The 13,012-nt window shown below is 39.1% G+C and overlaps 1 protein-coding gene across 11 annotated transcripts in view; it reads left to right on the top strand.

Moving 5' to 3' along the window:
• Positions 1–13,012, top strand: part of HERC1 (HECT and RLD domain containing E3 ubiquitin protein ligase family member 1) — a 102,584-nt gene that overhangs the window by 75,489 nt on the left and 14,083 nt on the right. For 8 of the 11 annotated variants that reach the window (XM_053987965.1, XM_053987967.1, XM_053987969.1 and 5 more), the window contains exons 43-57: positions 645–769; positions 1,018–1,238; positions 2,417–2,685; positions 3,250–3,302; positions 4,534–4,734; positions 5,341–5,515; positions 5,710–5,980; positions 6,366–6,579; positions 7,250–7,506; positions 8,040–8,167; positions 9,362–9,489; positions 10,082–10,282; positions 11,100–11,230; positions 12,178–12,377; positions 12,861–12,975. In XM_053987965.1, coding sequence (XP_053843940.1) covers positions 645–769; positions 1,018–1,238; positions 2,417–2,685; positions 3,250–3,302; positions 4,534–4,734; positions 5,341–5,515; positions 5,710–5,980; positions 6,366–6,579; positions 7,250–7,506; positions 8,040–8,167; positions 9,362–9,489; positions 10,082–10,282; positions 11,100–11,230; positions 12,178–12,377; positions 12,861–12,975 — 2,689 coding nt within the window. The remainder of the gene's footprint in view (positions 1–644; positions 770–1,017; positions 1,239–2,416; positions 2,686–3,249; positions 3,303–4,533; positions 4,735–5,340; positions 5,516–5,709; positions 5,981–6,365; positions 6,580–7,249; positions 7,507–8,039; positions 8,168–9,361; positions 9,490–10,081; positions 10,283–11,099; positions 11,231–12,177; positions 12,378–12,860; positions 12,976–13,012) is intronic. The other 3 variants (XM_053987970.1, XM_053987971.1, XM_053987973.1) reach the window with 3 other exon arrangements.

Here is a 13,012-nt window from a genome sequence, read left to right as displayed (position 1 = left end):
ATGGAGAGTTACTTTGTAATGCAGCTTTTGAATTTTGTTACAGTGTGAGCAGAATCAAACATGCAATTAAATTAGGTGTACATGGTGCATTTATTTTCCTGTACCGTTTGCGTGCAGAACTGGGAAGAATGTAACTGAACATCTTTTCTTCACAACAGAAAAAGAAAAGAATGAAAAAAATGAGGGCTGATAGTTGTATTTTAACTAAAAGACCAAGTAATAAAGCAAAATTCCATTAAATTCATGTTTTACCAAATTCACGTGTTAGGCCAAAGGCGAATTGACTCAGCCAGCAGCAACACAGATGATTTTATTTCTTCAAAAGAGGAGAAAAAACTAATTCAAACTGATTAATTAACTATTCAAGCTACTAATTAACCTAGTATAAAATGAGTGCTCTCTCAAAATTTCTGCTGTGCTTAGACACTCTGGAAGATCAAATAGGTGTTGACTTTGCTGCATCTGATTTGTTTGAGGTAACTCTTACAGTCAAAACAGTATATGCTCCTTGAAACGGAAGATTCTTGAATTCCTTTTTTTCTTCCATTAAAGAAAGGAAAAAATGCTAATAAATAGGACTTAGTTACTGTATGTGGTTGTTTAAAACTTGGTTTAACTGACCTGTAAACTCCAAATTCCTGTAGCCCTGATAATCTGGACCATGTGGATAATGCAGCTGCAGCGAGTGGCCCTCCCTCTCGAAGTCGGTCAGCTGTCACACGGAGACACAAATTTGATTTAGCTGCCCGAACGTTGCTGGCACGTGCTGGTAAGGAACGGAAAGAATTCCAAGAGCTTTGCTTATCTAGGAAAGGAATAGGAAGGGGACTGGGACTTTGCATGACATTTAGAAAACTCCTCATATGTGTGCCAATGTATGTTTTAGAGTTTTATGTGGTGATAAGTAGATTGTTTAGCAGAAGAGTTAAAACAAAAAGGAAATTGGAAGTACAGCCAGCTCTCTGCCATGGAAAATAAAAGTCCTGCTTTCCTGTTTCTCTCTTTTCCCACCTTGAGCGGGATTGTACCGCTCAGTGCAGGCCCACAGGAACCAGAGCCGCAGGGAAGGGATCTCCTTGCAGCAAGATCCAGGGGCACTGTATGACTTCAACTTGGATGAGGAGTTGGAGATTGACATTGATGATGAAGCAATGGAAGCTATGTTTGGGCAAGACCTGGCTAGTGATAATGATATTCTGGGAATGTGGATCCCAGAGGTACTGGATTGGCCTACCTGGGTGTGTGTGACTGCAGCAGGGGCTGCTTTAACTTACTGCTTTTTGCATGCTTATATTTTCAAGTTTAAAGTAACGTGTATGTTTAGAGCCTGTTTGAAAGTATCTTACTAAGTGCCAGCAGTGCTTAAAATCGTCTTGTATTCTGTAGCATCACTTCTAGATTAAGAACAGTGATTTCTTGTGTTTCTTGCTCTCCACTTCCACGTGTAGTTTTCTTCTCCCTCCCCTGAAAGATGAGAACAGAACTCATATAGTTGTTCTGATAATACTAATTAGAAATCAAGTAGGTGTTCCCAGATGGCTTAGCTGTGTGAGATAACAGGCACAGTTATAAATGTTTCTTCTCCTGCTACTGCTAATAGTATCGAATCTCTATCGACATAATTTGCACTTCAGTCAGTTTTTCTTGTGTCATGTAGTCCATTCTCTGGGAAGGATGAGGTGACAGTCCTCACTGAATTTTCTGTTAGAGCACTAAATAAATTATTGAGGTGGAAAACAAAGATAATAACAGCACTTTGTTAATTTTCGGATTATCCATGTCAGATTAAACAATCAACCCATAAGACTCAGCTTTTCATCTCCTAGTTATGATACTACCTAGCTTTGGTATGGAAGCAAGTTGCAGGATGCATACTGTATTTTTCAGAGCACTTGTGTCGCTGAAACATCTCAATGAAATTTCTGACTTAGGACAGAAGTGTAATTATGAAAAGTGGACTTCATAGTGAGATAAAACCTTGATATTTGCTGACACAAATGGTAATTTCTGTTGTCCAGCAAATGTAAAATCTGATTGTCTGAAAGCAAAATAGGAAAATAGGATTCTTGTTAGCTCTAGTTTCAGACAAGTTCCGAGGAGAACCAGATACAGTGTTGAATGTGACAGTGTTACAAATGAAAAGTTACACTGTCAAGAGTTCTTGAGTCAATCTAACATGAAATAGGAAATTGGCTCCTCCGAAACTTTACTTCCAAATGTTTTTCCTTTTCTGAGATGGTCTTCATTATGTCATAGATTGTATGTTTCTGCTTTGCCTTTGTACAAGTCAACCATATAAATACCACTCAGTGGCAGAAATGTGCAGGGACACCCACCTAAGGATATTGGCATGTTTTATATCTAAGGTGCAGACACTTATTCTATACAAATAGCATGTGAAAATCTTGCTGTGCAGCACGTCTGTGAATCTGAAGACAGAGAAGAGGTGGTGGTTTGTGAGCTGTGTGAATCCAGCGTGGTCAGCTTCAACCAGCACATGAAGAGGAACCACCCTGGCTGCGGGCGCAGCGCCAACCGCCAGGGCTACCGCAGCAACGGCTCCTATGTGGACGGCTGGTTCGGGGGGGAGTGTGGCAGTGGGAACCCCTACTACCTCCTGTGTGGCATCTGCAGAGAGAAATACCTGGCCCTCAAGAGCAAATCTAAAATATCGGCCTCGGAAAGGTACAGAAATAGGAGGTAGTGCATAAAGAAAGGAAACTAACCATGGTTTTGAGCCATCAGCATTTTAAGGATTTGATTTAAGAGAGAAGAATTCCTAGCAGGATTTTCTCATACTTAAAATAATTCTCTGTATTTGATAAATGCATATTTAGGAAAAAAATGTTGCTTTGATATTTCTGGTTTCTAAATTAAGAACAAGGAATAATTTATTGGAATGTTGCCTCCTTCTTAGTGACTTTTGAAAACTCTTGAACAATTTTGTTTGACAATTCCAGTATTTTTTCTATGGACTTTTTATACATACATTTCTATGGACCTTTTTTTTTTTTTTTTTCCTATGGACTTTCATACATTAGTACTGCCAAGTGCTTCCCCCTTCCACCCACACTTTCAGAAGCCATTTTATCAGTTTCTCTGTTACTAGGCTTTTCTGGAATCATTCATAAATACATGTAGACCTAACAGTAAAGTTAGACTAAAAAGGGAACCAAATTTAAAATTGTTATGCGTATTTATAAAATATTAGAGCCACTCAGTAACTTTCTTTGTTATTTTTTCATACAGGTACAAAGGCCAGGCTCCTGATCTAATAGGTAAACAAGACAGTGTCTATGAAGGTATGTTTTTAAGTTGCATGGGGTTTTGTTTTTTCTAAGAGGTACTTTCATGCAAATAAGCCTGAAGGTGTATTTTAAAAATCTGTTCCAGTTAAATACAGTATTTTAGTTTTGGAGATTTATTTTTTCTTTAAATCAGAAAAAAAAATCAGTGAATTCTTTCCCCTGTCGTTCCACTTTAAGCAGCTGAAAGGGCAAACACCTGACTTGGGGTTGATAAGGTCCTGTGAGGAGATGTTACATCCAGAACTGCATATACAGAATCTTAGGTTCAAATTATTTCTTCAGCTGCCTTTGTGGGAGAAATTAATTAGTGTAAATTAGTGTCCCAAAAGTCTGCCATTAGTCTTGTTCTTAATTTTTCTCCCTTTGTTCAAGCTGAGAGCATCCTGAGGGTGGCTTTCCCTTTAAACAGATTATTTCTGATGCGTGTAGAAAACCTTTCCCAGGTGGTTCTGTGATTCTGGTCCATTCTGCAGCTCCTGTGATCACAACTGTGTGATATATCACATTTATCTATTTGAAACTAAATGAGTGCTGCAGTACTTAGGGCAAGTCTTTCTGCTGGAGATCAAAGGTGTTCTGATTCTATTGTGTGTGGAGTGAGACAGACCAGAGAGATCAGTAAATAGAAGCTGACTTGTGTGTAAGTGGTTGGCAAGTGAAGGAAGTGCCTCACTGAATTGCAGTTAAAGTGGTTTTTCTTTGTTGTTGGGGTTTTTTTTTTAATTCCCTGGGAATGAAAAGCAAAAGCCTGGGTGTTCAGTTATAACCCATGAGCTAACGCGTGCCTTTTTGATAAACATGAAGACCAGAAATTTCTGACATCTGTCTTTACCATTCAGTCCTTTGAAATACGCACTTGTTAACCATGATTTAAAGCATAACTGAATACCTGCACTTTTCTTGGAGCTGTCTTGTGCTGTATGTGATGACCCCTAATGTCTGTCTTTTTAAAGAGCAGCTAGTTTGATACTTCAGAGAATCTTCCAGAAAAGTTCTGTGCAGTATAAAGATCAAGTTGCATAGAGAGGGCCAAGAACAGGATTTTGGTTTTCTGAATTACTTTGTTGTGTCTATGTCAACATCAGAAGCTGAGTTTTCAATTGTGCTGTGCTGTAGATTGCAATGCACATTTCATACCATCTACTGTTTGGTTTTTTTAATTAATTGAAATTATTTAATATTTGAGCTTTTGTAACCAAGTCTAATTATATTTCTCCAATTCTAGAAGACTGGGACATGTTAGATGTGGACGAAGATGAAAAGCTGACAGGAGAAGAGGAGTTTGAACTATTGGCTGGGCCTCTTGGGTTAAATGATCGACGCATTGTACCTGAACCCGTTCAGTTCCCTGACAGTGACCCTCTAGGTGCTTCAGTTGCAATGGTGACAGCCACCAACAGTATGGAAGAAACACTGATGCAAATAGGTACATTTGAAATCCATTTCATTTAAAGAAAGAATGATAATAATAACAGCAGCAGCAGCAACAATAATGATAACAACTATCACCACCTCCTCCCCTTTTTAGTGGGGTTTTTCTAGAGACAAGGCAGGAACATCCTGGCAGTATTTCCTGCCTGCCCCCACGAGGAAGTGGAGACTGGCTCTGAATTGTCCTTTTATTATAGGGAAATTAGAGAGAGGAGTGTGAGGCTTTATGAATTGACTGAAGGATTGAATTTTGCCAATGAAACTTGTGACCATAGTCAAACAGTAGATGCCAATAACATGTTTTGCAGAACCCAATGAATGGATTTAAGTTGGGACATAAGAATAGTCTTCACTGATGGAAAAGGGAATCAGAAGAATTAAGATTGAGTATGTCAGATTGTGTTTATGTCTCTTTGAAGATAAGGAATACTTAAATTATGGAGTGTATTTCAGGAGTGTATTTTCTTTTCGGTAATTATTATTGTAGTTCTGTATGTATGAAATACTGAAAAATGAGTAACTTAGGCTGGCTTTGCTTCTGTGCTTATGATAATGTTTTGTTTTTCTTTAAACACTAATGCAAATCATTATTATTTCCAAGGCTGCCACGGCTCAATAGAAAAAAGTTCTTCTGGCAGGATAACCTTAGGAGAACAAGCAGCTGCCCTGGTAAATCCACATGACCGTGTCATGGCTCTCAGAAGAGTGACAGCTGCTGCCCAAGTGCTCCTGGCAAGAACAATGGTTATGAGAGCACTCTCACTTCTGTCTGTCAGGTTCGTGGCATCTTTGGCAACACTTCCACCTTTCCTTTTGTAACCAGTTACCCAGTTCTGTTTGATAACGATGCAATTTCAAACTAACTGGAGAAAACAGTTCTTGTGTCTGTACTTACAATAATACTGCTAAGAGGAAAAGTTCTGTTGATTTTGTTCTGTTGAACCAAGGGGTTTTCTATCCATTTCCACAGTGGTTCCAGTTGTAGCCTGGCAGCTGGCCTTGAATCCCTGGGATTAACAGACATCCGCACGTTGGTTCGATTGATGTGCCTGGCGGCAGCGGGAAGGGCAGGCCTGTCCACAAGCCCATCCACGGTGTCCAGCTCCACGGAGAGATCCAGGGGCATCCACAGCAAAACCAGCAAGCCCATCTCTTGCCTTGCCTACCTGAGCACTGCAGTTGGCTGCTTGGCATCAAACACTCCCAGCGCTGCAAAGCTGCTGGTGCAGTTATGTACACAGGTAGGACTTCAGTACTTACTTGAGACTACAACGATTACTTGTGCTTTTACCTTCTCAACTGAGGTGAGACTGCTCTCAGTTTGAGGATGTCCTTAGAGTCCTTTTTCATGGCTTTGCACAGGGATATGTTTGATTGTTGGTAAAATATGAAGTAACTGTGTCTTCGCTGAGTACTCTTTTCAAGTGGGGAAAATGGATGTGCATTTTCTGTTCATAGGGTTTTTCTGTTAAGTTTTTTTTTTTTTAATTGAGTCAATTCTATGCAGAGAACAGAAAAATCAAAGGAAAAACTGTAAAGCTAAGCGCAATTTATGCAACTTAAAATGTTTCTAAATTTGGTAGTTCTGTTTGTTCTGATTATTTATCATCAGTAATTTCTTTTCAGAATTTGATTTCTGCAGCAACTGGTGTGAACTTGACAACAGTCGATGATCCAATTCAGAGAAAATTTTTACCAAGTTTTTTAAGAGGAATTGCAGAAGAAAACAAACTTGTCACATCTCCAAATTTTGTGGTTACTCAAGCACTAGTAGCATTATTGGCTGACAAAGGGGCCAAACTGAGGCCAAACTATGATAAAGCTGAAATTGAAAAGAAAGGTATGATACAGCTTTGTTTTTAATATTAATCATTAGATCTTCAGTTCTTAATTTGTATGTAAGGGAGAGACTTGCTAGAATAATGTATAAATAGATACCCTTTTAAAAATGGACAAAACTTGCTTTGATCAAAGGAATGTTATGGTTTATGATACACATTTTACTTAGAAATATGGTCTTATTCTGTAATTGCATCTTTCACCACTTCAAAGTATAGTCTGAACCTGTGTGTATTCAAAGCCATAGAGCTGAGACATTGAGCCTGGTTGTGCCTCCTGATGAAATTAAGGAAGGCAACAGCTGATTACCACTACCCAAGTGCTGTCCTGTGTCTGAGGCAGAAATTTGTGCTGCCTGTTCTCTGAGAGGGAGCCACAGAGCAACTGCTGTGCCTCCCCCCAGGCTGGTGCTGGGATAGAGAGGGAACGACAGGGCAGTGACAGTGGCAGGTCTCTGTCAGAGGAGGCTTTTCCTGTTTAGAAAGCACTCATTCTTTGACCAACCATTTTCATATCATGGGAATTAGGCTATTTGGAATTCTGTTCTTCTTTTTACTGTAGTTCACATGATTGCAATGTTGTGTTAAGATGCTTGATAATCTGTTTCTGGAAATGCTGGCTGTTGCTGCGTTCACTCATGTAGGCATCATCTCACTGTTTTGTCTAAGCAGGTTTAATTGCCCATTTGTATGCCCATCCTTGCTATGATCCCTCTGCTGTAGGCCCTCTGGAGCTGGCGAACGCGCTGGCCGCGTGCTGCCTGTCGTCGCGCCTGTCGTCGCAGCACCGGCAGTGGGCGGCGCAGCAGCTGGTGCGCGCGCTGGCCGCGCACGACCGCGACAACCAGAGCGTGCCGCAGACCCTCGCCGACATGGGCGGAGACCTGCGCAAGTGCTCCTTCATCAAGCTCGAGGCTCACCAGAACAGGGTAAGCGTGGCTCCCTGGCTGCCCCCGCTGCCCTTCGCTCTTTGGCAGAGCACAGAAAAAGGAAGATAGCATCATTTTGCAATTACGCTGGCTGAAATGATTTCCCACAGGAAGTAATTTTTTGGAGGTGAAGTTGTTGCACCTCTGACGCACAAAAACGTTCGGCTTCTTTGAGGCTTCAATTAAGAGGGTCATGAAAATGTTGTCGTGATATATAAAGTCAGCAGAATCACTCTGAATATTTCCTTAGATCTTAATTTGCATTAATTTTTCTGTCATAATAGTTAACGTATTTGTGCAGTATTCTGTGCAATAGTGGCCAGTGGAGTGTAGGGCTGTATGAAGTGTAGTGTCCCTATCAAGCCTGCTTAATTGCAGTAAATAATGCTGTAAAAGTAGAAAAATAAGTCTAGTTTGGTTGTTACAGGGTATTTAAATCACTGTCTCGCTGGTTAGTGTTTGCTTAATATTAGTGAGCAAACGTACCCAAGTTGTAAATTCCAGTTGTGCCATGGTTATTTTGGTATTTGTAGGTCATGACATGTGTTTGGTGCAATAAAAAGGGACTTTTGGCTACAAGTGGGAATGATGGCACCATCAGAGTGTGGAATGTGACAAAGAAGCAGTATTCATTACAACAGACCTGTGTGCTCAACAAGCTGTAAGTTGATTCTTTACAACAGATACTATTTTAAGCTGTAATTGTGTAAAATACTGCAGGGTTGGCTGTTATCATTATCTTTTGCACTTAAAATCTCTCCTTTGTTTTCTGTTGCTGTGTTTATGGCATGAAAAATAAATTAAATAGGTTAAAATTGAAAACAGAACTTAAATGTCAATCTGGTAAGTGTCTCTATAAAGAGATCATGTCAATGCTGTTTAAAAATATCCTTAATTAATTGACATAAGGAGACATGGGTAAAATAAAAATGGTATGGAACTGGAACTGTCATGTAGCAGAAAAGTGAGTATCCCTTCACTGGTTTCCAGTGGACAGCTCCAGCATATAACATGATTATTACAAGTCATGGATTTACATGTGAAAAAAGAATTCTGACTTCCTGAGTTACAGGAACTAAATGTAATTCTACATGAGTGTCTGGGAAGTACTTTTTTTTGTCATTTGGGTATGTCCAGAAAAGAAGAAAGGAAAAAGAAGGATTAAAATCTAATTCTTTAGTGAAGCATAGTTGAACTTAGAAGAATGAAGAAGCAATAGTAAACTACTAGGTTGTTTTGTGAGAATTTGTTAGTGGTTGGCTTAGTTCTTGTTTGCTCGCTGGTGTTAGATGTGGCCTTAAAAGAAACAACCAAAATTATATAACAGTATTATATCCTTAATTGTTCTGGTACTAAAAGCAGTAAAAAAATGTAGCTGTTGTGTATGATCTTAAGGGCAATTAAAGGTATCTGCACCCCTGTTACAGTTAGGCAAAGCAGACTTTTAAATGGAGTTTTAGAATAGTGTAACAAGATTGTAACAGGAGGAAGAGTTTAAAATAGAATTGATAGTAAGATGTGCCTCTTTTATTTCTTGTCCATGCTATTGTTTCATTTCATGACACCCCAGAAAATTTTGCCTTTTTGAAGATGTTAAATTTGAGATTAAATAGGTAAAGGTAAAGAGTTTCCGTTTGAAAATTATTTTGAAATTTCTGGGAAATAAGTAGTATCTCATTCTGTAATTTGAAGTGGTTTTAGAGGGAATGTACTACTGTAAGCAGAAAAATGTTTTATGTAAATCTGCTGTAATGGCAGGACTCGAGGTTCTAGCTCTGATATTTTATGAGTTCTAGGTTTTCCTGTCTGCTTAAAGGAAATGCTCTCTTAATTTAATTCTTTTATTCTATTACAGAGAGGGTGACTCTGAAGAAGGTCTGGGGTCACCCAGTGACCTTAGTTTATCTCTTATCTGTTGGAGCATCAGTGGCAAGTACCTGGCTGGAGCTACAGAAAAGATGGTGAACATCTGGCAAGTCAATGGTACGTCCTGAGCTGCCTGTGGGCGCTTCGTGGTCCAGCATATAGAAGTATGGGGAGCTGCCAAGTCACTGCATGTTTGTTTACCCCAGCATTTAACTGTCCAGTTTAAATGCCTACCATCTCCCACAGTCTCTTGTGAACATGTTTAGTTTGGGAAAGGCACTAACCCCAAGTGGATGTGTGATACACATCTTTGAGAGGAAGACTTTTAATCCCTGTAATTTATAAACTTCATTCTGTTGCTTTGCACTTACAAAAGTCACCAGTTACTGTGCCTATGGTAATAGATAGTCCCCAAGAAAAGTATAATTTTACTGGGTACTGAAGAATTCAGCTTCCTTCCTTAACAAAACTATCTAAATTGAATGATAATTGAGATTTGTTGTCGAGATTTTGTGTCTGCATAGATTAGTGAACCATTGCTTTGTATTCTGGTAATTTAGCTGAATTTGTAGTATGTCCTAGCTCTCAGTAAGATATCTTGATTTTTTTTTTTTTTCCCATGGGAAAAAAATACTTCCCGTGGAAAGTATTACTGTTTTCTTTCCTTTCTGAAGATGAAGTAGTTTTAACAGAATTTTTGATCTCCTAGGAGGAAAAGGCTTATTAGATCTTCAGTCGCACTGGGTATCTGCTCTAGCCTGGCCAGAAGAAGGGCCAGCTGCAGCATGGACAGGAGATGCTCCAGAATTGTTGTTAATTGGGCGCATGGATGGATCTCTGGCTCTTATTGAAGTTGTGGATATTTCAGCCATGCACCGGCTGGAACTGGAACACTGCTACAGAAAGGATGGTAAGGGACTGCATCAGTATTTGAAATGAAAATTGTGAACACTCCCACTTTTTATTAAGGAAGTATATAACAATTTTTGGTTATTGTTCATGGGATATAATTTCTGGTTCATGGGAGGAGAAAAGTCTGTGGGATCTCTATCTGCACCCTGATTCCCCCACAGCAGAGGCAAACAGTGTGTAGTAATCTGGTAAAATCCTGCCATTCCTTGCCATTGTGGACAAACAGTAGAGATCCCCTGCAGTGTCTGCTCTGTCTGCAGATAGCCTGCACAGTGTCATTTGAATTCCTCAAGGATTGCCATTTTTCCTTTATAGCTTCAGTCCCAAAGGACATCAAGTAGCAGATTTTTGATGGTATAGTGTGGTTTTGCATCTGGCTTCTTCAGGAAGCCTACAGATAATTTTTGCCAGAATCAAGTGAAGCAGTATCTAATTGCTAGGGGAGGCAAGTTGTTTTCAGAGCATTTTTTAGAAGTCTATCTCAGATACATATATAAGATTCAGTCTACCCTTTTTCTTTTACCTGGTATAGTTCTTTTTACTATGCCAGGAATATAAATGCAATTATTTTCATAAAAAGAAGAATGAGAAAATTAGTACAAAATAATCCCAACAAAACTGTCATTAGTGACACTCAGTTTTATCTTTATCATATGAATTCAGGAAAATTTTCAGACCAGAAAATGGTAAGTGACCCTGGTGATGGTGGACATTATTATGCACTTCATAGTTAGACAACTGCACTGCAAGAACCTCTTTGGTAGGAGTGAAGTTCAGTTTAGTTTAATGAATGTTTATGTTGTCTGTTCATGCAGTGTCTGTCACATGCCTGGCCTGGTTCAGTGAAGACAGACCATTTGCTGTTGGCTATTCAGATGGAAAATTGCTTCTAGGAACAAAGGAACCAACTGAAAAAGGAGGAGTCGTTCTCATTGATGCACATAAGGTGGAGCTGATCTTTCTTAAACTAACGTAGACTTTTTGTGGGTAAAAATTTTACTTGTAGGTAAAATCTGTTTAAGCTGTTCTCTCTATTTGAAAGCTATTTATAAAGACAAGTGCATGTTATTTTAAAAATTCACACCTATTTCTGATACACATATTAACATAATGTACTCTAAAGGAACAGTCAACCAAATGTAAAAAAAGAAAAGGAAATATAAACTTGATACCCTCTTTGCTATCAAACACTGTAAAGTATATGTACATGACAGTGACAGAAGTGAATTAAGCACACAGCTGTGCATTGACTGGATTTAAAAGACTAATTGTTTCACTTGGTAAGAATACTCATAAATTTTAATTTTGATTATGTCACGTTTTTGTTTAGCTTCCTCTGCAAAGCAAAAGGTGTTTTTCTAAATATGCAGTTGCAAAGGTTTAGAACCTTTGCTTGGCCAGAATGTAATAATGAGTCATTAACAGTCCATTAATTATTTGTTAGGCTAAGAGCAGAATTCTTCAAATGTAGGTGTAGTACAAGCATCTTGATTGCTTCCAAGAGCTGCTCTGGTTGTGTGAAGCAGGGCAGTCCTACACTGTGGCAATAAATCTGTACTTGCCTTCTTCCTATGGGCTGTCTTTCTTTCCTACCTCAGACTCAAAGCTACTTCTGGGGAAAAATAATCAAGAAAGGTTTGCGGTAAAAAGAAAGCATCTTTTTCTATGTTTCCCATTTAATTTCTTTCAGGAAACTTTTTGAAGTCTTTTTAATTTGATAGTTCTGAAATGTAGCATTATGACTTTATAATTGCAACTCGCTATCTGTGATTTATGTGAGAATAAAATACTTTTGTTACTAGTAATTAAAAGTTACATTAGCTCTGAGAGTTAAATTTCCTCCTCATTACTGTGTTACTTCGTACCAGCTTTTCATTTTTTTAAATCCAACAGGACACTGTTGTTAGTATGAAGTGGGATCCAACTGGTAAGATTCTACTGACCTGTGCCAAAGAGGAAACAGTGAAGCTCTGGGGGTGTCTGGGAGGGTGCTGGAGGCGCCTGCACTCCCTGTCCCACCCAGCCCTGGTGAATGGCATTGCCTGGTGTGCTCTGCCAGGGAAAGGACCCAAGGCCCAGCTTCTGTTAGCTACGTAAGTCACTGGTTTTTTGTTGTTTCTGTAGTTCTTTTGCAGGTGTTTTCTACCAATCTGTAGTGTCTGTAGCAAAGAAAAGGACTTGTTTTTTAAAAAATAATACTCCTTCAGTAAGTCAGTTGTCATGAGATTAGTGAAGTTCCAGAATTCAAATAAAAGGAGTGACCCTGGTTGTGTTACCAGCTGTTTTCTCCATGACCTGTGGGTGCTGGTCCTGCTTGGAATTTTTTTTGCTTCATCCAAATTTTTTTTTCTGAGAATATGTTGTTAGTAGAAAAGGAAAAGCTACTTCGTGTGAGGAATAGGAATAAATGCATTTACCCATTTGGAGCAGGCATTTCTATTTTAGATTGGTTGATACAATGTGGTTTTATAGGAAGGTCATGAAGACTACTAGTATATAAGTTAATCCCAGACCCCTGATATTTTGTTAGTTAATATCTTCATTTTGTTTTTCTAATGTCACTCGACATGCTTTAGGGGATGCCACAATGGTTTGGTGTGTGTCTGGACTGTTCCCCAGGACATCATAATCACATTGCAGTCCAGCTCAGCTTGCTCAGAAGGATGGTGGGAGCAGGAAACAAGTGCCAAGGTAAAAGGACAAAACTTGGTGTGTAAGAAATTCTCTT

This window comes from Vidua macroura, chromosome 12 (genome assembly GCF_024509145.1).
Source record: "Vidua macroura isolate BioBank_ID:100142 chromosome 12, ASM2450914v1, whole genome shotgun sequence".
Taxonomy (NCBI): domain Eukaryota; kingdom Metazoa; phylum Chordata; class Aves; order Passeriformes; family Viduidae; genus Vidua; species Vidua macroura.
The sequence above is the reverse complement of the archived record's forward strand: the minus strand, read 5'-3'. Positions and strand labels throughout refer to the sequence as shown.